At 35.2% G+C, this 27,565-nt stretch overlaps 1 protein-coding gene across 1 annotated transcript in view; it reads left to right on the top strand.

The window, feature by feature from the left end:
- Positions 1–27,565, top strand: part of Rok (Rho associated coiled-coil containing protein kinase) — a 484,157-nt gene that overhangs the window by 310,293 nt on the left and 146,299 nt on the right. Inside the window, exons 21-23 of the mRNA XM_090392113.1 lie at positions 453–613; positions 6,013–6,197; positions 16,887–16,956. Coding sequence (XP_090248239.1) covers positions 453–613; positions 6,013–6,197; positions 16,887–16,956 — 416 coding nt within the window. The remainder of the gene's footprint in view (positions 1–452; positions 614–6,012; positions 6,198–16,886; positions 16,957–27,565) is intronic.

Raw genomic sequence — 27,565 nt, 5'->3', positions numbered from 1 at the left:
TGGAACTCTTCTTTCTCCGGGTTACATATTTTTGGTGGATTTGAGATTTGTACAGAGTAAGTAGCTGACAGATAAAAAGTGACATTTTGAGCAAAAAGGGATGTAAAGTTTTTTGGAAGCCAAGGATGCTATAGAAAGTGCTGTCATTATGCCAGAAAGAATAAAAATAAAAGCGTGTGTGAGTAGAGAAAGCTGGTCTTGACCATTAAATTGAACATCATCAAATGTAAGGGGGAGAAGAACTAAGATTTTCTTTGGGGGTGGGAGATTTGGAAGCATATCCACAAAACTTACACAGATCCTTGTTACATTCCTATGATTTCTATGTTTTTTTGTTAGGGAAAATGTAAATATAGTGTTATTTAAGGACTGACTGTGATTTGCTTGTTAAATTTTCAAATGCACATTTAATATGATATGCTCCCATTTGAAATATATTGTGTTGTTTGCAGCACTTGAACTTAAATTAAATGAAGAGAAAGCTATAAGACAGAAAGCAGAAGGACTAAGCCAAGAAAAAGAGCGACAGATATCAATGTTGTCTGTAGATTATCGTCAGATACAACAACAACTTCAAAAACTTGAAGGGGAATATAAACAAGAGCTTGAAAAGGTAAATGCTTATGATAATAGATTTATGATTCATAATATTATTCATAAAAATATCACTAGACTTAATGACACTAAATATTTTAATTTGGTTTTTGTTCAGTACCCAGATCTTTCTTGTCTTCCTAAATGTACATGTTTTGTGAAGTACACAGAGGAGAATATTGTCATGCCTACTTATGATATTTATTAATATGTAGTACCTTCTCTTCCAATTATTGTTAATTAGGACAGTTAATTTTATCTCTGTCGCCTTTAAAAGAAATGTATTTGTTTTCTCATCATCGTTTCTTTTGTAAGTGGGGAGAACCATATTTTTGGAAAGAATATCTTTTCTTTCTAATTCATTTTATTGAAACCCCTTCCTCCTATAAAGTTTCATTCTTACATCCTAGGTAGGATTTGAATCCAGATCTCTTTCCATCCAAAAGTGGCATCACCACTAACTATGCTACAGAAGGCACTAGTTGGAATCAAGACCTGTCATGTATAGCATAAATTAAAACACTGCATTAGTACTCAGTATCCTGATAAATTCTGAAAGCATTACAGAGGAGCACAGAATGCATTTTTTAAGCTGTTGATCATTCATATTGTGGCTTAAAAGAAAGCAAGTGTCTTAAAATAATTACAGCTAATGTAATTATCTTCTAATATTTCACTTTTGTCACAAAGGATTATCAAGGAGCACAGTTAACCCATGCACTACAATAAACAGAATGAGCGATCCAAAATTCTAGGATCATCCTAAGTGGCATCCTCTGAGAGGTGAGCTTGATTGCGGGTTTTATGGACTTGATATTTGTTGGTTTGATTTGTGAACTTACAGGTTATAACTGGAGTGGGTGTATGTGTGTAAGGGATGGAAACAATAAATGAGCCTACTTATGGTAATTACAATGGATTGGCCTGGTAATTCATAAGAAGGCCGGAAGAAAGATCTTTGGATCACAGTTTGCCACAATTTTCAGAAGACATGAGACAACTGTTATTTAAGTTATGTGCTTGCTTCAGAGCTGAGGCATATTCTAAGGAGAGTCCTTCAGATTTACATTTACCTCTATAATAGTGATTCCCTCTCCTCATTGGATCCTGTGTAGAGTATCTAAGGAGTATCACGATGTCCACTTTGGCTTACATGCCTGAAAATGGAAAAACTGAAATGGTTAAACTTGACATCTCCAAGGCCTTTGACTGAGTCTGGCACAAAGGCCTGCTGAGTAAGCTCCCATCATTTGACCTGCCTCATGACTTCTGCAACTGGGTTTCTAGCTTTCTGATTGGATGCACACTACTTCTGATAATTGATGGCTACTTATCCCCTATCTGCTCAATTGATAATGGGGTTCCACAAGACTCTGTTCTCTCACCTCTGCTAGTATTTATGCCATATTTTGAAATGAAAATTACTCAATTTCTAGTTTTCATCCTCCTCAAAAAAAAAAAAAAAAAAAAAAAAAAAAAAAAAAAAAATGTAGTCTTTAACTACCAACCTATCACACTTATGTTAATATTTTTGCCAAAATAAAGGGCAGTAGCCCACTTCTGCACCACTTCATGATGTAATTTTGAATTGTTTTCAAAACGTGTGCTCCTTTATGCTGTTTCTTCTCCCTCCACATCTTATGTCATCCACTTATTTGCAAGTGCTATGCTATTAATGTATTTTACATGTGGGTGACCTGTTGGGTTTGGTCACTGAATGTGAGGGTGAAAAGCCTTTTCTAGCAAATTCATTCAAATTTGTAAGAATAATTCTGCTTTTCTCTCTCTCAAACAAAACCTCTAAAACAATCAGCAATAGTCAGTTGCTATCCATTTCAGTACTAATCAAAATTACTGTATCAGCTACTCCATCTGTCTTTCATTCTCATTTCTTTACTGTGAACATTTTTTCAGTCACTGTTTCCCAGAAATTATAAAAACCACTATTTGTAATTTTTTCAATCCATCCCTTCTTTATCTTTGTTTGACCCATCTAGAGTGCTAGAGTGCTTTTCTAGCTTTCATGGTTGGGATTGCTCCCTTTGAGTGGAAATGTTTGAATTCAGATCCTATTAGTGTAGTATGCCCCTATGTTGATAGTTCCAGATATTTGATGGTGATTTGTTAAGTATGTTCTGATTGACTTTTTCACTGTTTGCTCTGTTTCCTTGTCAAGAACAGCAGGGCCTTGTTTAACCAGATAATGCTCTCAGCTGGCATGAAACTTGATGGTGTTGAAACATCATACTGTTTTGGTTTAAGTCAATAAGAATATAGTTTGGTTGGCTAAATCAACCAAATTTTTGGTTGGCCGAATTATTTGGACAAAGTTATGGTAACAAGTATCCACCAGTTTCTGGGTGGATACCTACTAACATAGTGTACCACAAGAAGGTGAGGATTGGACATCAGATCAGAAGCACTGTTTGGTTCCCCGCATTCCTTAAAAGGCTATGTGAAGATTTCTCCAAATTATCCAGTCTGATCCTTAAGCAGCCCTAACTAGGAACTGTAATGTTTTTTTTTACTTATTGTTATTTCTTATATATATTGTTCTCTACCTCTCTATCTTATATCTTAATATCCTGGCTACCATATATAACCTGGGTTAACCCCTAGGAATATTTCCTCTTCAGAAACTGGCAAATTTATATTTTACTGCACCAGCCAGCTTCCTATAACAAAAATATAATTCAGGCTCAGGGAAATATTCCTAGGTTTTAGGCATATACGTTAATCTAAATTCACGCGTGAGTATATAGATCTCGGTTCCTTGCAGTCATGACCTAAGATCTTATCTCTATTATATAATTTTCTAAACTCTTTCCCGCTATTTGGTTCGAATTTTGTAAGTGGTAGGTTGACACCTCGAATTCAATCAAGACTCAGTTTCAAGTAACAAAACATGTTTATTAATGCTAAAAAAAAAGGTATACACAAAATCTTGTATTTAATTATCAAAACTTCTGCATTGCTAGCTAAGTGAATGGCTTATGCTTATCTATACAAACTGTTCAGTACTAATCTGACCTTCTCATATAAACTGACATGCAAAATCATGTAATACAAATGGATAATTTAAACAATGTTACATTCAAGTTTCTTCATTCACATTTTTACTTTAGATAGACACTTCTCAAATCATTTCTCTCTTAGTTAAGTTTACTCAGTTAACAAAGGGTTTTCACTAATTCAATCATATACACATTAGAGATTTATGATATACAATTCTTTGTCTAATAGAATTGGCTGTATTAGTTACTCTATCCTATCAAAGTTCTCTAAAATCCTCAGTCTTGCTTTATCAAGACACAAATTCTACCTTCAAACAATCTCAAGGTATAAAACAAAAGAATCTTTACTTTACCAAGCCCCTCCAAAGGTCTATTAGCTGCCACGTGTTGCTCGGGTCATCCTTCGTCTTGTGACTGAGTTGTTCTGTTCTCTGCTACTGGATACAAGCCAAGAAATGGCTGTTGCTACGAGCTTTCTCCGCTCTCTCAGGTGGGTCGTTCAGCGTTTGGCACTCTGCATGAGCTGTCGATTCTCATATGGATCTCCATGGAATACCTCTCAGCGCAGGTCATGAATACGACCGGCTGTCGCCGACATAACACCCTCGGCTTGTCCTATCTCCGATCACACGTCGAGAGTTCTCGATCTCCAAAATCTCTGAAGAAAACAGGGGAAAAAAAAGCCTTGAGCTTGGCGCATATTGCCTTAAATACTTTTTCTCAGCGCCCTCTTTTCTGTATTGTTTTTCGCACGATTCATAGCTTACATCGCACTTAGGTTGATCCCCTTGCTATTAGGTGTTGTTTTCGAGGAAAAGCGCTTACGTCAACCTTCCCCGTAAGCTACAGCCTTCGGCGTTATGACAGGCTTGCAGCTTAGGCGCGACCGTTGATTCTATTAGTCATTTCTTACCTTGTGACTTACGATTTTATGATAGTTTGATAATACATAAATTAAGTCATTATTCCTTTACATGAAATGCTAATCTGACATTATTCTTGATTTTTAGCTTTCCGTTTTACAATAAATAAATTCCAATATATTACTCATACTGATACATACTTTCATATACAACAACTTATATGTTTCTCACCTTCTGCTGGTAAGCAGGTATTATGAAAATTTCTTTGTAATTTTGTAAAGCTTACATGTTAGATCCTGAATGAATAACTTGTCAAGAAGTTCTCCATTCAGTATCTAACAAAACATTTAGTAAATATTTTGCTCTAAGAATATCTGCTGATTTATGTGGTGAACAAAAACGAACTAGCTTTCCTGTTCTTGATTGGAATCTTGTTGAGTATTTGTAGAACTATTAAGAGATTTGTCAGTATATATTATCATACAAAGACTAGCCTTGCTTGATGCTTGTGAATTAATGTCTAGTTATTAAATGAATTTCATTAATGAGTGGAACAACCTCCCTATTTGTTGTAGGCCTAAAGTGTCTTGCTAAGGTTCACGTTTCATGTTTGGTGTCTATTGTTGAGTTTTTACATAATGCTAGCCCACCTGTTATTAACATTCTGCATGTTTTCAGTCTTTTGTAGGTAATGGCAACATGAAAAAAAGAAAAGGTTGAGTCGAAATTCATCTGGCCATTTAAAGAGTTGGCTTCATGAATTGAGTAGAAAATGTACCTGCTCTCCAATAATTGGGCTGTAGATTTTCAAATTACTTCACAGACATGGATGTTTGTGAATACATTTAGATGATACAGTTTTCACCACTCATTGTGACTACCACCAACTACTCTACTTATTGGGAGGCCTGAAGTGACTTGAAAAAAAGTTTCATGTTTGCACTCTACATCAGGTTTCCTGAATTATCCTCTTTGCTACTCGTGATGCTAAATATAAACCTCCAAACTTGCTACTGCTAGTAGCAGATTTGAATAATATGGCATTGCATAAACTGTAGCAATCTCTAGAGACAAAGTTAAAAAGACAAAAGAATTATATTTATGATCAAAAATGTTAAGATTTGCAGAAATCTTGTAAATCGAATCCCTCAAAGTTTCATATTTTGTGAAATACTGGAAATTTATTTCAGAATTTAGTAGGTTTGCAAACATGATGTGGAATCACATCTAATGAAATTACTTTTAAAAAAGTATTATGAATGATAGTGTTCATAGCAAAACTAAAGACTAACTGACTTTGTCTATCTGGTATTTGATTTGTATTTTTACTCAGAATTTTTATCCTGAATGAAATACTAAATTTCTTTTAAGTTACAAATTCTCTTAAAAGCTATATATTTCCCTCTTTCATTTTTTTAAATAGCAGTATCCAGATGAGTGTAGAAATATAAATTTCTTCTTCATTGGGGAATTTTTAATTTTAATATAGTATAGCTATCTCAGCTCATACAATGTAATTTTAAATTATTTTCATGTTACAGACAAAGGTTTTATCAGCACAAGTAGATGAAGAAGCACAGAAACGGAATGTTATGCAAACTGACATTTCGGTTTTGTCAACAGAAATCAATTTGTTGAAATCTCGTGAAAAACAGCTGATAAAAGATGTTACAGATCTTAGAGAATCAAAAAAATCTTTGGAAGAAGAATTATATAAGATCAAAGCGTATGTATTTATTATTTTTTTTTTTCCTCCTCAGCCCTGTACTTTGTTTTTTTACGTGCAGTCAAATCTCACTATAGCAAACAGCATTATAACAAACTACTGAAAAGTTTTGACCAAACTCCATAGACACATTACTGTCATAAAGGAAATTGCTGTAGCATACGATCTATACTATAGTCCCTATGAGTTTACTATAGTGAGAGTCAACTGTATTTTTGATTTCTTCCTTTCATTTTTAGTGAAGTAAGGCAGAATAATTTCATTTAAAACTTCATTTGATTAATAAAATTGATTTTATGGTACATTAATCTTCATTTGTACATTTCAAAAAAAAATGCCTTCAAAGTCCTTGATGTGGCATCTGTATTTTTATTATTTGTAATTTGTCATTTTTTTTTAACATTTGTTTGTATGAAAATGCATGAATGATAAGCATTTTTGATGACTTCATGCAATTATTGATGCTAAGTATTGAAAACGCATTGTTTATGGACAGTTCTGAAAATGAATATAAACTTCGAGAAGTATCAAAAATAATTTCATGAAGAATAGTTAATACCATTTATCATGATTAGAGAGCAGTTGGTGATCAACAGAAAATCAAGTTTGAAGCATATGACGAATGTGAGCTTGTCATACATGTGTACGTATGTGTGTGTGTGTGGAGAGTATCCTGGTAGTAATTCATAAAGGAGTAATTCTTATTGCACCAAAAAAAGCATAAACAGATAACTTTTAGAAGCACAATGAACATCAGATAATCCAAATTGTTAGGAAAAATGTGTGTTATAGTAATACACACACACACACACACACGCATATATATATATATATATAGATAGATCAGCCATTTATCTGATCATGTTAGAAAATCAGTAGAATTTTTAAACGGAATAATTTTAATATATATATATATATATATATATATAAACATTTCTAAAATATTTTATTGTAATTGTAATAAATATTCTAATAATTGTTGTATTATTAAATCTTGATAACATAAAAATGACCAGTAATTGAATTCAGTTATTTAGAGTAGATTTTTTTTTTTTTTTTTTTTTTTTTTTTTTTTTTTTCCCAAATGTGGCTAGCAGTCCACCAGTGGGCCATGAGAGAATTTTATTAGTAAATAAATATTGTTTATAAATTTTTGGTAGTTTAGAATACAATACATTGTGTAATTTAATTACATAAAATAATCTTTTATGTAATTTAATTTCAGTATAATAATATGCATAATATTTTGCCACATGTATCTCTCAACACACAAGTATAATAGTGGTACATAAAAGCAGCCAATGTATCACTACAGTGTGCTGAGAAATGTGGGGTGCCTTTGCTACCCATGTGAAGTCTGGAATGGTCATGTCTGATTTTTGAGAGAAATAAGAATTTCTGCTTATACAATTGCTGTAATAACTTAATAAAAGAGTAGCTTATTCGTATTTATCAATTTTGTTAATTGGCATACAAGGTTAGTTGATTCAAAATATATTTGTAGGGATATTATAGATTAAAACTGGTACTTTGAAGTGCATTCATCATGAGCAACTTACTGCTAAGAATATGCCAGATGGCCTTAAAACGTTAAGAATGAAGCAGTAAAAATTGTAAATTACATCAAGGGTCACCATTGAATGTTCATATTTTAAAATCTTGTATGAAGTAATGAGCATTGAAAACACATGCAACTTATTTCAGGCTGAAGTATGCTGTTATCTTTGGAAAAGTTCTTACCTCTTTCTTTGTATTGTGAGATGAGATCAAAATCTACATCTGTGATAGTGAAAGTCACGTATCTTACCTCTCTGATCACATGCATGATTTCTCCGAGCTTATCTGACTGGCATACTTAGCCAATATTTTTAGCATTGTTAATGGTTTGATCCTTGCTTTGCAAAGGAAAGATGTCACCATCTTTAAGGTTTGTGATAAAGTAATATAATTCATATAAAAATGAAACTATGGCAGAAAGTGCTTTATAATCAAGATTTTGAGAGTTGCACAACTCTGAATGATTTCATCATCATCGAATTCCATAATATCCTGTACACTCAAGGGGTGTACAGGATATTATGATAGTACTACATGAAGAACTGACATCATTACTAACTTCCTATTAACAATTTTCCTCTATCAATCTGTTATCTGTCAAGACACATTATCAAATCTTTTATTTTTGTCTTCTATATCACTACAGTGTGCTGAGAAATGTTGTTTATTTTTTAACGGTATATATTAGAACACAGAAACTAAGTAAATAATTAATTTATTAATTATTGCTGATATTTCGCTGGTGTTATAACCAGCATCTTCAGAGCACAAAAACACAGTTTGTCACCATGCTCGTTCATTCCGTATCCAGGTAGATACCTAACAGAGTGCATCATGAGAAGGTGAGGATTGAACATTAGGTCAGAAGCTCTGGCCTGTTCTCCACATTCATTTAAAGGCTATGTCGAGGTCTCCTCTCAGTTATACAGCTTTGATCCTGAATAATTTCATCTTTAGAAAAAAAATTCTGATTGTCGAAGATGCTTTGCAACACCTAGAGGCGTATGTGAGCAACTTAAAAAAATGGTTTTTAGAGCCCAAAACAGGATTTGAGCAGATCATGAATTCTTTTATATGGATGGTGTACATATGAAGTATCAAGGGTAGGCTTTCGTCGCTAGAGATAGGTAACATAGAATTAGTTTCTGAAGAGAGCTTATTCAGAGAGAAAAGTTTGAAGGATTACTGTTTTGAAGGTTGGATAAACAGTAGATTACCTTATTTAGTAAACATGTATGTCTTCTTCTGGATATGACATTTATTTCCACATTTAATTGACATCTTATTAATATTGAAAATTCTGCATTGATAGATATATGAATAGGTTACACATTTTAGCTAAATAGTTAAACACGTAATCTTTTCTCAACAATAAATCTGTGGATTTATTGTTGAGATTGTAAATAATTTCCTTTCCATTCTCATTTAATTTCTGGTTTGAATGCCAAATTCAGTTTAATTTTGTGAACCTGCAAAGACTTATTAAGAGAATAACATCACCAGCATAGTGTCAAGAATTAAAATAATCGTCTCCATTTGTGCATATCAGGTTTAATATAACTTTTCTTAATAATGTGGTCTATGCTCTCTTTCTACTTTAGCTCAGAAATCTTTCTGCTAATTTGGCTGAAGCTGAAAGAGGTAACCCTCATATAACATGGTACTTATACAGTGCGGTTTCGATATAATGCAGTCTAAAAATTGTAGTAACCCTTGTTCAATGTGGCACTTTTTTTTTTTTTTTTGCTATGGAATATTGAAGACACAGATTCAATATACATTTTCAATAACAGATTCAATAACACTGTCTACAAATTATAGTAACCCCTTTTATCTTCGTTTTATCTTTGTTAATTGTGATGGCCATTGAGAGGTGTTGATGCAACGTGATTTCTTCCCAGTGCTCTGAATGTCAAAGTGAGGAAATTCAATCAAGCGCAGGTAAACGGGGGAGTAGCTATGACTCTCTCTTACATCGTTTGATGCTATCAAGAGCCATAGACATAAGGCCACAATAAGGCAATGGTTCAAGATATGGCCACCCATATGCCATCTGAAGGGACAGGTAATATCTCCATACCTCCCGTCCCTTCTCCATCTCCATCTTTTAGCCCTTGCGATGCTGATGTGGAGGAAGAGGCCTTGATCCTTCACCTGTCTTCATCTTTAGATCAGCCACTTCATCCAGAGTATCAACATCAGTGGTTGAAGTCTATCATCCAATCTCACTTATGTGGCTTAGATATCACTGATCAACTTAAATGATTATCTTCAAGCTGCATTCACAGAGCCTCATCCACCTTCTCAACGTAGTGTTGCATTCCATACTTCGCAGCCTGTATCTCATAGGAAGGAGAGAAAGAGGGCCTATGCAGCAATGCAAGCCCTGTATAGAAAAAACAGAGGTAAATGTGCCAAGTTCATCTTTGATGGCGCCTCTCCCCTGTCTCTTGAAGATAAACATCAAGAGTTTGTGGAGTTTGGGAGTTCAGTTTTCTCCACTCCAACGCCACATTTTTCAGATACAGATCCACCCAGACTGCTGAGATTCATTCCCACCGCCAAACTTTACCAGCCTGTCTCCACTCAGGAGATCAAAACAGCTTTACCTGCAGATTCCTCCACCCCAGGGCCTGATGGTTTCCCCACATCTAGGCTTAGGAGGGTGTCTACAGCTACTTCAAGAGCTGATTGACTTGCTTCTGTCTAGTAAAGTCATACCTACTTACCTGCGAGCTTCGAGGACCATTTTTATCCCAAAGAAGGAGACTTCAAGCCTTGCTTCTGATTTTCATCCTCTCACCATTTCTCCTGTATTACCTCCAAAAAGCCTTTGATAGCAAGATGTCCAGAATCCTTTTTCTCTTATATTATGGAGCTGTATTTACGGAGCTCCATTACTATCACAACTGGGCAACCTCTATTCCTGCGGTGCAGGGTGTACACCAGGGTGACCCTCTATCTCCCCTCTTCTTTAATTGCATCATAGATGAGTTTCAAGTTGGTGCTTGGTAGGACGTATGTCTCTGCACTGTCCCGAATGGACAAAGTGGTTCATGCAGCCGTGAAGTCGTGGCTCTGACTACTGCTGGCCACCCCAACAGCATACTTTCATACTGGGGTGAAGGACGGCGAGCTCGGAATCCCATTGCTTAGATGGTTGATCCCACATCTCCGGCTGTGCATAGTAACTGAAATCATCTACCTGTCCTATACGTAAACGTAAAGAGGCTTTTTATAGCCCTGTTATCCAAAAAGACTATAGACACGCTAAAGGTTGGACTCAGTATATGGGTTCTTATATTGAATCAGCTGCTGCTGAACGTAAAAAGTGGGCATCCCTATTATATAACTCGGTTGACAGTGCCCCTTTAAAGGAGTCATCTTTGGTGCCTCCCCAGCATCAATGGGTGAGTGATGGAACCAGACTCTTCCCTGGCTTTGAATATATAGACCTTATAAGAACTAGAATTAATGCCCTATCTACTAGGACTCGTACAGCCAGAGGGGTAAATGATCATAGAAATTGTAGGGCGGGATGCCCCTATGTTGAGACTATCGCATATTCAGTGTTGCATTCGCACTCATGGGGTCCGAGTACAAAGGCACGACGCCGTGGTGTCCTTAAACAACCGCTTTAAAAACAAAGGCTGGGAGACTGCGATAGAGCCACAGTACAGGACCCAAGTTGGTATCTGTAAGCCAGACCTCATTATGAAGAAAGATAATGAGGTCTGGGTTATTGATGCCCAGGTGGTGGGAACAGGGCATCTCCATCTTAAACAATCACTTTAAAAACAAAGATTGGGAGACTGCGGTAGAGCCACAGGTAACTAGGTCTGGTAAGGTAAGGTAACTAGGTCTGGATTATTGATGCCCAGATAATGGGAACGGGGCGTCCACTTACCTACTGCCATAACAGCAAGGTTAGTTATTATCAGCAAAATGTAGACCTTGCCAGGCAGATACATGAAGAGTATGGTGCTGCCCCTAAATTCAAGTGCAGCCACCTCTCTATGTGGAGTTTGGAATAATGACAGTTATAAAGACTTACAGCATTTAGGATTAACATATAATGATATTAAAATTATTTCCTTGAGAGCCCTGCAGGGCACACAGATGACATAGCGTTGTCACCAGAGAATGACCACTGTTATAGCTAGAACTGGCGCTGGATAAAAGCTCCTGTAATAGGCTTTGGCCTAATATTACACCCTTCGGGGCTAGTATGTATTTGCGTACAACTGTGCTTCATACAGTAGAAAGATTAATAATAATAAAAAAAAAAAAGCCAAATGCCTCATCATCTAATTAGTGATGCGCATGAATGGATTAACGAGATTCCCACCGTTCCTATCTACTATCTAGCGAAACCACAGCCAAGGGAACGGGCTTGACAGAATCGGCAGGGAAAGAAGACCCTGTTGAGCTTGACTCTAGTCTGACTCTGTGAAGAGACATGAGAGGTGTAGCATAAGTGGGAGGTCACCCTGCGGCTGCCCCTAGAACTGATTTAGTACCAAACCAACTTCTTATACATATCCTTCTTAAGTCTTAACTGCTGAATTGAAGTTATATATTACTTTGTATAAGTTTTAAGATACAATCCTGTTCTGAACAGTTTTCCCATTTATATCTTATTTCTTATTATAACATGATGAAATAAAGATCCTGCTGTATCTCCTTGACTGCCAGTAATGATCCATGCTAATTATTACAAAATATGGATTCTCTGTTAAACCATTTCTGTATATAAGTTCTTACCATCCTTTTCAAAATTTTCACACCACCGCCACTCCAAAGATGCTGGTAGGTTGACACAGTTGACTCAATCAGTCTTTGCACTACCTCTTCTTCAATGGAATTATCAAGCATTCTTTCCACTTCTACAGAATCTTCCATTTGCAGGCACTCTAATTATAAAACCAGGTCAAAAGGAACAGAAAGTTTAGCATCCATACTTATATCACATCACACTCTATTGCTGAATTTTTATACAGTTCATGCAACAACTCTAGTATCACCTCCTCCTTATATACCTCAGTTTCTTCATTCAGCATAGAAATAGTATTGAGCTCCATATTACATACATCAGGTTGTGATAGCTGTTAGCAAAATAAAGAGTCTTCTGCATCTGCTACCCACATACCATCTACATTCAGTAGAGTTATTCTTCTATATTTATTCTTTATTTTACTTGCAGCATAATGATGGAATTGTTTTGGTTTGTCTTTAGTTTTTGCAGAGCCAGTTTATTTTACTAGTCAAACAGCCTTCCATACCATACATGTAACTCTTGTGGCCTGCACTTATAGATTACTCCAAGGCCTTTGACTGCATGAGGTGGAATATCTTATGGGATATCATGCAAGAATCAGGAATACCAAACCATCTAATAACCCTCATAAAGAACTTATATCAAGGAAATCAAGCAACAGTCAGAATTGAAAAAATTGAAAACTCATTGTCCCCTGCATTCCAATTTGAAAAAGGTTCAAGACAAGAGTGTATACTCTCACCATTATTATTCAACTTTTCATTACAGTGAAACTATAATGAAAAGATCTCTAGAAAAGTGGAATGGAGGCATTAAATTAGGTGGCCGAACAATCACTAACCTACGATATGCAGATGACACAGTGATAATAGCAATAAGTGAACAGGAATTAAAATACATCCTAAATCAATTAGAATGGGAAAGCTTAAGCTACGGTTTATGAATAAATCAAGATAAAACCAAATAATGATTTTAAACAACACAGAAGAGATAGATATAGAAGGAATTGAAATTGTCGACCATTTCAACTACCTTGGAGTGATAATAACAAAAAAAAGATAAGAAGAAGAATAGCACTAGCTAAGAAAGCAATGACTGATTTAACTAAGATCTGGAAAGACAGGAACATCTCCAAAGAGACAAAAATTAAGCTTGTAGAAACCTTAGTTTTTTCGATTTTTCTCTATGCTTTTGAGTCTTGGACAATGACAAAAGATGACAGAAGAAGAATTGAGGCGTTCAAGCTCTGGTGCTGGTGAAGATTGTTAAGAGTGTTTTGGACAGAAAAGCAAACAAACAAAAGTATCCTAGAAGAACTGATCCACACAAGATTGATAAACATAATTGAAAAGCAAATACTCCAATATTTTGTACACATATGTAGAAGGGAAGGCAACTGTCTGGAAAAAATAATCATCCAGGATGAACTGTGTGGGAAAAGAAAAAGAGGAAAATTTCTCAACAGGTGGATTGACCAAATATCAAGAATCACTGGACTTAAACTAGAACAAGTAATAAGAGAAGCACAGGGGTGAAAGAAATGACGAAGCATCATCAGGAGGGTCACGAGTTCTCAGACATTAGGAGATCTGAGAGTGCAAGAGAGAGAGTGAGTCATCCATTCCAGCTATCTTTTTCCCTTTCAGGTTTCTGGTAACGTTTTATACCACTCAAGGATTGAAATATATTCTTGATGGCATTTCTCCTGAATATTTTCTGCTATTGGTTTATTGTTTGTTACTTCATGTAATAATTTTTCAAAGTATAATTATTTCAGACATATCCTTAGTTTCAGTTTTTATATCAGATATATAATCTTGTTTTCTTTTAAGGTCAGTCATTCCGGTTCCTAAGTTTACTTATTGGTTATCTTCCAAAACATTTTTCTACCTTCACAATATTTGTTTCTATATTCTTTTAGAAATTTTCCATTGCTTTTGTTTATCTACTTTTAAACATAACTCTAGGCATTTTCTTTTTTTTTCTAATAACACCTGGTGATAGGAATGGTAATGATGTATGTTGCCTGGAAATTGTGTATATTTTCCTCTTTATAGATTGCTTCTTTGTTAAAGAAGCAATCCCTGTCATTTTGAAGAAAATAGATAGAATCCAAATGTTAGGACCATTGGATGTCTTTATAAATGGCTGAAATAGGAGTCACTTATAAGCTGATAACATCTTTTTGAATGCTTCTGATAAGTGCTTATTTATTGAATATGTTGAAAGTTTATTTTTCACTTGGTTAGACTACAAAGTTTGCACCTGAAAGTATCTTCAGGACTGGGGTAAGGTGGTACAACACCACCTTGTTTTTGTTTGCTCACACTTGGATAAAGGATTAAACTAAATTTATTATAGTCTAACCAAGTGAAAAATAAACTTTCAACATCTTTCTCTAAATCCAGAGTAATTTGATAAAAAGGTGGCACACCTTTTGGCAACTCCTATAGGTAGAGATGACCTTGCTAATGCTTCTGCTGGTATCTCCACTTGGGCCTTGCTCCCACTGAAGAGACCTCAATGAAGGTCGAAACTAGTCTGGGTAGTGGCCCTTCCCTTAATGCATAACATTAGACATATCCGCAAGGAGATGTGTTTTGCATTATGGGAGATACTGAGATAGGAGTGATGTTAGCTTGCTCCACCTTTGCAACGAGTTGCCCGGTGTTGTATCACCTTACCCCATTCCTGACGATACTTCCAGGTGCAAACAAAGTTTGCTCACACTTGGATAAAGGATTAACTAAATTTATTATATTAATGAATATGTGTTTATGAAATTAACATGAATTCTGCATAGAATTCGTGTTATAGAATCATATTCTGATAATTGTTATCTACAACTTTTCCAAGCATTTAGTTAGTGTTCTCTCTCTTTCTCTTGTTACTGGTTATAGCGCCTCTAGCATAAAACAAAAGAACTTTGCTTTCACTTTAAATCTTGTTTAGAAAACCTTGCTCTCTGTGGCAGTGATATCAAGGTCACCTTTGGTATCTACTTTTTATTCACCAAAATTCTGTTTAGAAACACTAGAACTTTTCCTACCTTCTTTATGGAAACAAATGCTTTAGATTCGGCTTCATATAGATTTGCCTTTTAGCTACACTGTGTGAATGATTGAATTATCAGTACTTATACCTAATATGATGTGCACTATTTTAGCATATTTGCACCAACATCTCATATTAAAAAGAAACTGTCCTTCCTTGATTATACTTACTGAGGATATTATCTATATGTAATTTTTGTCTCTTCAATTTGCGTTTATAAAGTTCTGTTTTTGTGAAAGATGATGGTGTGACTGCTTGTGTGTACGTATAGGTTTTCAATAAAAAGCTGAAAATCTATCAGGCTGGAAGGTCTAATCAAGGAGGATCAGATTATTGTTTTCTTTTTTTCTAATATGAAATGGCTCCTGAATGTAAGCTGTAGGTGTGCTGAAAATGCATACAGTGTTCCACACCCATGTAACCAAATGGAGAACTTCTACATTCTTTAAGAGCAGATGCAGCAGCATTTACCATGACATCTTAACATGTGCTGACTATTTTTTAGAGTTATATGCTTTTCCCTTTTACAGAGGGGGAGCAGCAGCAGTCTGTATTTGACATTGACATATTACAGTGCTAATACATTAACATATAACAAGTGCACATATAACTTGTATTCCTGTTTATAAGAACATTAGAATGTATTTGGATAGTGTATTACCCTTAGACTATGTAGAGAATTACCATCTCTTATTTGCTATAGGGACTGCTTTGCTGGCTCCACTACAACTGCTATTAATTGGTCTTGCAGACTGTGCCATGGCCTTGTCACAGAAATTGCTGAAGAAAAAACTACTTACTTCATAGAAGCAAATTTGAATATTTTTTTAAAATCTGTTTGTTTCTTAAGGGGGAAATTCCCTCACCCCCATTTCCTCCATGATTTAGAAAATATTAGGGGCGACTTGCATTTTTAGATTTTTGTCCAACAGCTAACAGTTCCTGATGATGATAATCTGCTATCTGAAGTTGATACCCTTTAGGATCACTTAATTTTCTCTTTGTATTATTATTATGACTCTTTTTTACCATATAGTGCATGCATGCTGCATGCATTTATATATCTGTGCATTGTTTCCTGATGATGATGCCAATTTTAGTTTAGCTAAATGTTGGGAATAATTAGTTTTTTAGGCTGTCATCTGCTTCCTAAAAAAGAACAGCATGAGCAATATTGAATGTATAAGCTTATTTGCAAGACTGATTACCTTATTCTTTCCTTGTAATTTTTATTGTCTGATTTACAAGTTATATTATCTTGGCTATTCCAATGAATTTATTTTGCCTGTTTTAATTTTCAGTCTGAAGTCTGTTGATGATTTGCAAATGAAAGAGCTACAAGATCAGTTGGAAGCAGAACAGTATTTCTCAGTAAGTTACCTACCAGATGGATTTAATATAAAATGTGGATAAATACAAAATTTTATTAATGGCATTCATTAATTTATATCTCACAAGAGATGTATTGCTTATCTCTTTCTAAGCATTCTTGTTTCTGAATGCTTTTATTGCACATTAAATATAATGTTTTGCAAATTTTGCAATCTTTAGAATAACATGAAAGTTAGCCTGGTTTTGCTTGATTCATCATCAGTATATTAATCAAATATATATCTTTCACTTTCAGGTTTTGAATGAAATTAAACATTCTAATTTCATTTATTTATTTTATTTATTTATTTATTTATTTTTTATATCAACCATACATACAGGGTGTTCGGGATAAATTTGACAGTTTCGTAAGGAAAAAGAAAATCTTCTTTGTATCTATTAAATTTAATGAATTGACAAAAAAACATTACAGGCAGAGTTAATTACAATACTATCAACAAGATTTACTCAAAATAACCACCATTAGCATCGGTCACAGCTTCAATTCTGCTTCGGAACCTCGAACAAGCTGATGCTACAGTCTCCCTGGGAAGGGCCGCAAAAACTGTTTTAATTTTATCCATTAACTGGGCTTTTGTATTACTGGAAGTGCGATTGGTGTCTTTTTCAACTGCGCCCCATACAAAATAATCCATGGGGTTAAGGTCTGGGGAGTTTGGAGGCCAAACATTTGGACTGGTGAAGTCGTAGAAATTTTCAGACAACCATTTTTGACTTTTCCCAGAGGTGTGGCAAGGGGCCGAATCCTGCTGCCATACATACGGCCTACCATTGGCTACCCTTGTTATCCAGGGCTTGACTACAGTTAGCAACTCCACGAACAAAGCCCGAATTCCAATGCCAGGGTTCTTCAACACCTGTTCCTGCAGATTTGCGAGGAATTCTGCTGTACGAACGCAATCAGATCGTCTGCTAGGGATCTTTCTTCTTGCTACATCCTCGTAGTCACCATTGCAAGTCAAGTCTCTAGTTCATGCCTGATTGTTTTTACTGTATTCAGGGAGCATTGGGCAGCAGTCGTAATATCCTTATTTTGATGGCGGGCACGAATCATCATGATACAAGTTATTCTCTTCCATGATTCATGTGGGTTCCAGCTATCCATCCTTTCTGACATCTTGTATATGAATGAAGAAGGGTCCAAACTTTTAAATGAAGAGAAGTGTGTGTTAATACATGTAACTTACGGAAAAATATAATTAATTATAAATATGTCAAATTTATCCCGAACACCCTGTATATGCCAAAAGTCACCAAATCAACACATCAGTGCCATTTTTGGGCAGGTGATTAAGAAGAGAGAGGGAATCTGTTAGTTAGTGTATTTCTTGAAGAGCTGGAAGTTGTATTTATTGTGAGAAATGATTTGGGGAAGACCATTCTAAAGAAGTGGCCACAGATGCAAATTCCATTATCTGAAGCATATTTTTATGATGATTAAGATTTATCTTAAAGAAAAGAAAAATAGTTGCAGCTGATTTTGTTTTTTAAATTAGGATAAATGTAAACTATGACAATGTATTTAAGATATTTAATCAGTGCCAAATTGTCATTACAAGATCTTGAACAGAATTTTTTTACACACACACACACATATCAGTGGCATTGCATGTCCATTTAGGTTGTGTGTGCTGTCATGTGGCTTATGCATCCTGCACTTCAAAATTCATGTCAATTTTGAAAGCTGAAATAACGCATTTTACTTATTTATACACGAGTTCCAACCTCCTTCAACTGTAATCATGCATACGATCTGTGAAAGCTCTGGCAGAAAACAGGACATTCAGTAGATCATCAACACTTTCCCATTGTAAATACTGGCAAAAAGTTATAAATTATTTATAGAAAATTATTTGTCTGTATCAGTGTCTTAAAGACGTCATTTCACACTTCACACGTGCAAAACAGATGAACCTCAGAAAACAAAAACAGCATCCTAGCATCCTATGACAAATGATAATGTTCAGTTAGATTGGTTGACACAATAACCAATCACATCCACTGATTTCTGAGTACTATTGTCTCAGTGCACACCTTACCTCACTTATGGATGGTTTACAAGCACTGGAATGCTAAGAATTTGACCTGCTGCAGCATCTGTACATCTGTTCAAAGGACTCAAAGGTGACCACACACCTGGCTATTAACGCAAAGGTAATGCAGTGTTTTTGTGTCGAAAAGCGCCCTCTTCATGGAGCATTAGTATATTGTGTTTAATTTTAGTAATCACATAAAGCCAGGAAACAGTTAAGAGAGTCTCTAACAGGAATAAATGCAAAAATATAATATCAGTGAAATAAGAAAAATAATATCTAATATTGGTGATATTGCTATTCCATGATCCAGCACTCCTGTAATATATGATCTGATATATATATATATATATATATATATATATATATATATATATATATATATATATATATATATATATATATATACATGTGATGATTATATAAAAAAAGCAAATAAAAACACTATAAAGAAGATTGAGTCACTATAAAACTATAAATTTGACTATAAAACACAGTTAACTTTAAACTGGAGCTAAAGTCTGTGTTTTAAAGTTCTATTGTTAGATACCTGTGCATGTATGGACACCTGTGCTTCACGAGTGCACCAATATCTGACAGCAGAACTGAATGAGTCCGGTAAATTGTAGCTGAGGTTACTGTTTATGTGAAGGGGGTCCATAACAATTTCTCTAGACTCGACTATGCGGCGTTCTACCTCGTTGTGGCATATGTGAAGGTTTGAAGTTGTTGTCCAGTTTATCTCATGTTGGCGACCTTCATTATTTGTGTTTACTGAAAACAGGACATGGCTTGAGAGGGCACTAGCTCTGGTTCTTTTATAAGCAATGTCTCTTCGGTGTTTCTTCGAGACATAGCAGGATGGATTTTTCTGTTTGGTCATAGTATGGTTTGCCGCAGTCACGTGATTTTGTACACACTTGGGAATTGTAGATGGTTGTGAGCTTGTTTGTATTTGCTTAAACTTGATCTTAGTTTGGGAAGAGTAGAGAAGCATGTTTTTATGTTAAACTTTCCCAAAATTCTTATTTTCTTGGAGATCATGCTGATATATGGCAAGGAGATATAACCTTTGGGGTTGTCTTGTGTTTCTACGTTGTTTCGTTGATGGCGGTATAGTTGTTTATTGATAGTTTATTGAAGTGTTTTTGAAGGTCCTCTTAAGATAAAAGTAAACTCGTATCCACGGTAGGAATTAGTGATGTGGCTTTCTCCATCTTCGTTAGAAATAGTTCTTTGGAAGCAATATTTGCAATCAATAATGCAAAATCTCCATTTGATAATATCTCCCCTGGTGAAAGGCTTGCAATCAAAAATCTAAAGAAAAATAAAGACATTGTTATTCTACAAGCCGATAAGGGCTCTGCAACTCTAGTTTTAAATAAAACAGACTAGCGTGAAAAAATCTTAACGTTGTTAGAGTCGGATACATACTCGGAAATTGAGAGGGACCCAACGAGGGAGATACATAACAAAACTAATAACCTTCTACAAAAGGCCACAGAACTTCCACGAAACATACACCTTTCCATTCGTTCTTTACATCCACTCATTCCAAGGTTATACGGTCTCCCGAAGGTACGCAAAGAAAACTGCCCACTGAGACCTATAGTAGATAGTATTGACTCACCCACCTACCGGTTATCAAAATATCTGGCATCATCCTTAAAAGTTTTTGCAGGAAAATCTCCTTCTTATATAAAAAACTCAACAGACTTTGTCTCTAAAATTAAGAATATAAAACTCAAGTTTTCTGACATCATGGGGAGCTTTGACATAGTAGCTCTCTTCACAAACATTCCAACTCAAGAAGTTCTCAATATTTTAACCAACAAGATTTCAATGAAGATGTTTTCTCTGCAGTCTCATTGTGTTAACTCTGGCTACTTTGAATTTGAAGGAAAAATTTACAAACGGAATAAAGGGTTGGCAATGGGCAGTCCCCCCTCTCCAATACTAGTAACATCTTTTTTGAGGACTTCGAACAAAATCAATCTCCTCTGCTACATTTAAGCCAAAAATTTGGCTTAGATATGTTGATGACATATTCCTTATTTGGGAACACGGTATTCACAATCTTCACACTTTTTTAAATCACGTACACAACTTCCACCAAGACATCAAATTAACCATGGAAATTGAAGAAAATGGATCTCTACCTTTTCTGGACATAAAACTTACTAAGACATCTGACTCCATAAAAATCTCCATCTTTAGAAAACCTATGCACACAGACAGACACATGCGTCCTCACAACACTATCTGGCACAGAAGATGGGTATCATCTCAACTGTAGCGCATCATGCTAGATCTGTACTGTCAGATGAAAAAGAACTAAAAAATGAACTACAACATCTTAAGAGGACCTTCAAAAACTATCAATAAACAACTATACCACCATCAACGAAACAACGTAGAAACACAAGACGACCCCAAAGGTTATATCTCCTTGCAATACATCAGCAAGATCTCCAAGAAAATAAGAAGAATTTTGGGAAAGTTTAACATAAAAACATGCTTCTCTACTCTTCCCAAACTAAGATCAAGTTTAAGCAAATACAAACAAGCTTACAACCATCTACAATTCCCAGGTGTGTACAAAATCACATGTGACTGCAGCAAACCATACTATGACCAAATGGAAAAATCCATCCTGCTACATCTCGAAGAACACCGAAGAGACATTGCTTACAAAAGAACCAGAGCTAGTGACTTCTCAAGCCATGTCCTGTTTTCAGTAAACACAAATAATGAAGGCTGCTAACATGAGATAAACTGGAGAACAACTTCAAACCTTCACATATGCCACTATGAGGCAGAACGCCGCATAGTTGAGTCTAGAGAAATTGTCATGACCCTCTTCATATAAACAGTAACCTCAGCTACAATTTACCGGACTCATTCAGTTCTGCTGTCAGATATTGATGCACGCACTCATGAAGCCACACGCACACAGGTGTCTGACAATAAAACTTTAACACGGACTTTAGCTCCAGTTCAAAGTTAACTGTGTTTTATAGTGACTCACTGCTTCTTTATAGTGTTTTTATTTGCTTTCTGTGTTCTCTCACACCTGAAGAAGTCGGCCACTCTGATGAAACATGTTGCATATTTAATAAATTTAATTGTTTGTTCTAATTCTCAGATCTCAGTCAGTATATAAATATGAGCATATCCCAATTCCGAGTTAATACAACAAATCATCATATATATATATATAACAAAGAGAAAAAGAATATAACTAAAAATATAGAAAATATTTATTTGTAAATAGATATTATGTATTCATGCCATTGAAGCTAATAGAAAATTACAAAGGAAAAACATGTCTCTTCTTACAACAAAACAAATGCCAGAAGAACAACTGGTTACTGTCTGTTAGTTTGTTCTCTAGTTGATTTGCCTGTTTTGTGTGGACAAATAACTGAAATTTTTGGGAGGAAAAAGCCTGGCCTACCCCATATCAGACCATCTAACTTATTTTGTTTGAAAAGTCCATATAAAGATTTCTTATGTCCTTGATTAGATTCAAGCCAAGATCTTTCCAATGGAAAGGTAAATATCGCCATATCTTAACACATGTGGAAGAGATAGATGAACTAAAGACTACTTACATACATGAGTTGGATTATGGTAAGTACAAAAAAATTTCAAAAGGAAATGTTCATCTAACATTTTATTGTATTATAAATAAAATACCATAAACCGGATAGGGAATGTGATGAGAATAATAGGAATACCTGGACACCTAATGCTCCTAATTAAAGAGCTGTATAATCATGAAGCATCGGAATGGGGAAGGAATTGCTGGATGAGACAGTGCCAGATTAAAGATAGGATGAGGCAGGGATGTACAGTTTGCTATTTTTATTTTTTATAGTGAACACATGAGAATGGCTGAATTAGATAAAGACTTAGCAGGCCTAAAGATTAGTAAATAAATAAATAATAATAAATGATTTGACATGTACAAGTGACATAATCCTCAAGGTAGAAAATAAGAATGATCTTGGGGGGGGGGGGGATCGGTTTAAATATTAGACAAAAGGGACAGAATATGACAATTTTGATGAATTTATTGAGAGAGATAACAAGAAGGGCAGTTGAAAGTATTAACTTATTGGGGTCAAGAATAAGAAATGATGAATACTGTAAAGATGAAATTAAAATTAAGATAGCTATGGAGAAAGGAGCGGGGGGAGAGGTAGTGATGAACTGAAGATGACACTCATTGATTGAGCTAGGACATATAGTACAATTCTCTAGGACATAAAAATCAGAAGTCTGTGGTGGAAGGTTTTTGAGAAAGTCAAAGAGGTGTGTAGACGTTGCTTCCGATATTGTAATAATGAGGCTATTATTTGCTGCTATTTGTAATATCTTTATCTTATTATATTATACTATCCTATCCCAATGGCTTTAACAGGCCTTTAAGGTCCCACAACCTTCCAAGCATGCTTGGATTTCCTAATCGAAATACGAGGATAAGATGGTCAGCCCTATGTCTCTGTATTCCTGACTGTATCCCTGTGTGTTCACGGGGCCAGTTTGCCTGCTTGTGGGATGAAAAACCTGCAGATAAACTGGCAGAAAAAACCCTGCTGTCCACGCTCAAGACTGGCTAAATTGGCTATGGCTGAGAAGATCCTTGAGCTCCTCATGTCGTCGATGGGAATCTAGGACACTCCTTCCCCAGGCATATGGTTGTGAATCACAAATCCACTAGGCTAACCGCACAGACTATTATATTATACACTTTCCTTATATATTCCTTTCTTATTCTATCCTACTATGTGTAAGACATTTATCGACCTTTCGCACTACGAGTTGTATGTCTATGAATACTGGAAAATTTGTTTGTCAAGACTGTGCCACCAGTATCATATAATTGGCATAAAACTCAGTAATACTGCTGGTTGATTTCTCTCTCTCTAACACAATTTCCTTCAGTAAAATTTAATACAAACAGTTGTGGTCTAATTGCACTTAACCACACACTTCTGCTATCTTACTTGGTTTCCGCTCTTAGGTTCGCATTTATTTAGAACAGTGCATTGTAATTTGAAAGATCAGGCAGCACTCTATTGACATATAAACAAAACACATTTTATTTACACTAGTATGAAAGGCACATCAATCAAATGATATGGAGGTTGCCCTCTACCTATCTGTCAAACCTTTAGTGTAAAGAGAAACTTTTTCACTTCAATACTAAATAATTCTATAGCACAATTACTTATTTATTCTCTGCTTACAAAATCAACTAATTAAAATTCTAATCCACCCACAAAGAGGTTAGCTAACTATGTCAAGTTACTTCATAAATTTTATACCAATTGTTAACATGCCAAATGACTCCTTTATACACATATCTTATTACTATTAACTTAATTCTTATCTGTCCATCTATAATGTATCTCCTAGATTACAAAAGAGAATGTATAACAAAAGATGAAACAAACTTACAGAGGCTCTGTGATGCACACTCATCCAAGGTCTTGCACTAAAGTCCCTATGCTTTTCCTTTCATCTCAGGCCTTAGGCTTCCTTCTGGAGAGTCTTGCGGGGCGTCTCATCGAGATAATAACAGGCTTTGGACTGCAAATCTCCTTCACTCGAATAGCTCAGACAAGAGGTTTCAGCAAACGGCAAGTTCTCCAGTGCTTGAAGTTTGCTCTGTGGCTATTGGCTTCAGTTGACCTCCCACGGCAAAAGAACATCTGACCAAAACTGCCTCAGCTATTTACATTGGCTGTTCTCTCATCATTCCCATCGGCTTCTCCTCTGGCATGGCTCGTTGTAATGGCCTGTCTTCTGGATTCTACTCCTGATATTTCTGCCTCTAACTGCTGATGATGTTTCTGTCGATCTTCAATGCCTTTTTATTTCACCGTCTCCGGGACCTTGCATGAAGTGTTTAGACCCCCGAAGAATATGGCACGATTCTTTGATCTTCTGTTTCGACCAACCCGTTCTTTCTTCTCCTGGTATACTACACAAATCCAATTAGACAGGCACCAGAACTACTTGTGAATTTTGCCATCCCTTTTCAGAATAACCTTGACAGTGGGCATACACAAAGCACGTAAACAATGGTTTCAAAAGCACTTATTAAACAATAACATATAGGTTGGAGTGACATAGCATTTTCTTTTTGTTTCTTGCAAACTTTACCCATTCTTTGTTTACTATGTTTTTGATCAGGTTAAATTTTATCATAGGATTAAATATGTTCTTTTTACAAAATTTTATTTTTATATTACAATCTTTTGAGATGTGACCTCTGTAAAAGTCGATGTAAAGCGCTTGAAAATTTCCAAGCTACATCGAATTTTACAGGTGATCCTCAAAAACACATTAAGAGTTCATGACATATAATCAGCAGATGCTCTAAAAGAATAGAGAAAAATATAAGAAAGAGAGCAATGTGAGTAGCTAAACAAGTAATAGTCATGTATTATATATTTATATATAATTCATAGTTCATAATTTATATTCATAGTCATGTATTCATAGTCAAGACCTAAGAATATATAAGAGAAATATCAGGAAGGTAGCAAAATATTCTGGGGACTATTAGTAAGCTTAGAAATGGAGGAAAGAATAAGTATTGTAAAAAGAATCATAGATGAAAAGGTGACACAAAAACTGATGATATTCTAGATGACTGGAGTAATTACTTTGAAAAATTGTTAAATGAAACAAGAAGTGGCAGAGAGGTGGTTGGTAGAAAATTGGGAAGAAGAATGTAATTAGGAGTACATATTAATAATCCTTCAGGTTAAAAAAAAAAGCACATCCACATTTCAAAAACCTGAAGCATAGAACAGCAGCTGTAGTAGATGATATTTGACTAGAATTGCTCTAATATGGAGGTATCAAAGTTTTACAGTAACTACTGTATAATTCAAAAGTCCCAGTCAGAAGGTAGAATTTTTAATCATTGAAGCAGAGTTCTTTTTGCACCCATCTGTTAAAAAGGGGAATTAAAACTAAATGTGAAAATTACATAGTCTAGCTCTAAATACTGTTATAACTTAACAGCACATAAATCTTTAATCTATCAGTAAATCATTTACAGCTTTCAGCACATACAAACCATATGTATAATGCATATAGCAGCACCCAATGTTTAAAATATCCCCCCTTTTGCCTTCACGCACATTAGAAGTCTGCAAGGCTGTGTATTGATGGCAGCACACATGGCATCCAATGGAAATGCTGCCATTTCTAACTCCAAAATGTAGAAAAGAATGTAGGTAGGATTACTTAAATCAGTCACTTAAATTAGGCCCTCTAACACGCTTTAAAAAACTAATTCCACACTATGCTCGCTCCCCAAGAATTTACAGTCTGCCTAAGATTCATAAGGAGAATACCACATCAGATACCACTTCATCTGATAATTAATGGTATTGACAGTCCTAGTTATCACCTAGCCAAGAAACTAACATCGATACTCAAGAAATTAGTTAGGTCATTCTCACTGCTATAGAAAAAATACACACACACAGCATTTTGCAAACAAAAAAAAAAACATCTCACTTGACAAAAGTGATTTATTAGTCAGTTTAGATATATTTTCTCTTTTCACAAATGTCCCAATTAATGACACGGTTCTTCTTTTACAGGATACATTTACATATTTCTGCCCAATATCACAGTCCTCTTTGCCCATATACTATGTTCTGGTTATTTTGTGTGGTGAAATAATTTTTACCACACAAAAATTGTGTGTGTGTAAAAAGAAGGTACAGCCATGGGCTTTCTGCCTCCCCCACCCCACTTCTAGATTCCTTTGCTAGAAGTTTGCATAAGTATGTCAAAGTGTTGGATCCTACTTCTTGTCAATCCTTACTTTGGATCCGACATGATTACTGATACGATGTTCTTAACTAATTGATACGTTGTAAGTTGATTTCTAATTCAAATATAAAGGAAATTTATATTTAAAGACTGCGCCACTTTATATCTGAATTAGTTCAAGAATTGAAGATAAACCAACTCTCAACTACCCTTCCTTTATATATTGTTATTATAAATACTGGCCGAGTAAATTTAACCTTTTTATCACTCCCGCTTTGGTTCGAATATTTTATGAATGGTGCAGTAAAAGAGATTCAGGCAAAATACAACTTTTGATTAACAAAAACAAACATTTAATTTTAAAATCACACATTTTACACTTAACTTCAAATCACTAATTAAGTTATTAGAAACACTTCAGCCTTCCTGGCAATACAGTCATGCAAACTCAGACAATGGTAATTCTGCTAACTCTACTTTACAGTCTTCTCACAGTTCCTTAAATTCCAAATACAATAAAATTTTCAGTAACACTTCCTCACAAACAATCACTTTTAATTTTACACTTCGGCTAATTCTCCACAATAGTTACTGTTAGTATCAGGGAATTCTAAGATGAAACTCACACACTTCTCTGTACAGAAATATTAAGGTTGGAATAATCTTACCGATAATCTTTTCTTCTTCATTTACTTATACGTAAACACTTTTTATAACTGTAAACACTTTGAACAGTAAACAGCACTCAT

The sequence above is a fragment of the Typopeltis vanoorti genome, chromosome 4 (genome assembly GCF_054136105.1).
Source record: "Typopeltis vanoorti isolate ZY-2024b chromosome 4, IOZ_Tvanoo_1.0, whole genome shotgun sequence".
In the NCBI taxonomy this organism is placed as follows: domain Eukaryota; kingdom Metazoa; phylum Arthropoda; class Arachnida; order Uropygi; family Thelyphonidae; genus Typopeltis; species Typopeltis vanoorti.
The sequence above is the reverse complement of the archived record's forward strand: the minus strand, read 5'-3'. Positions and strand labels throughout refer to the sequence as shown.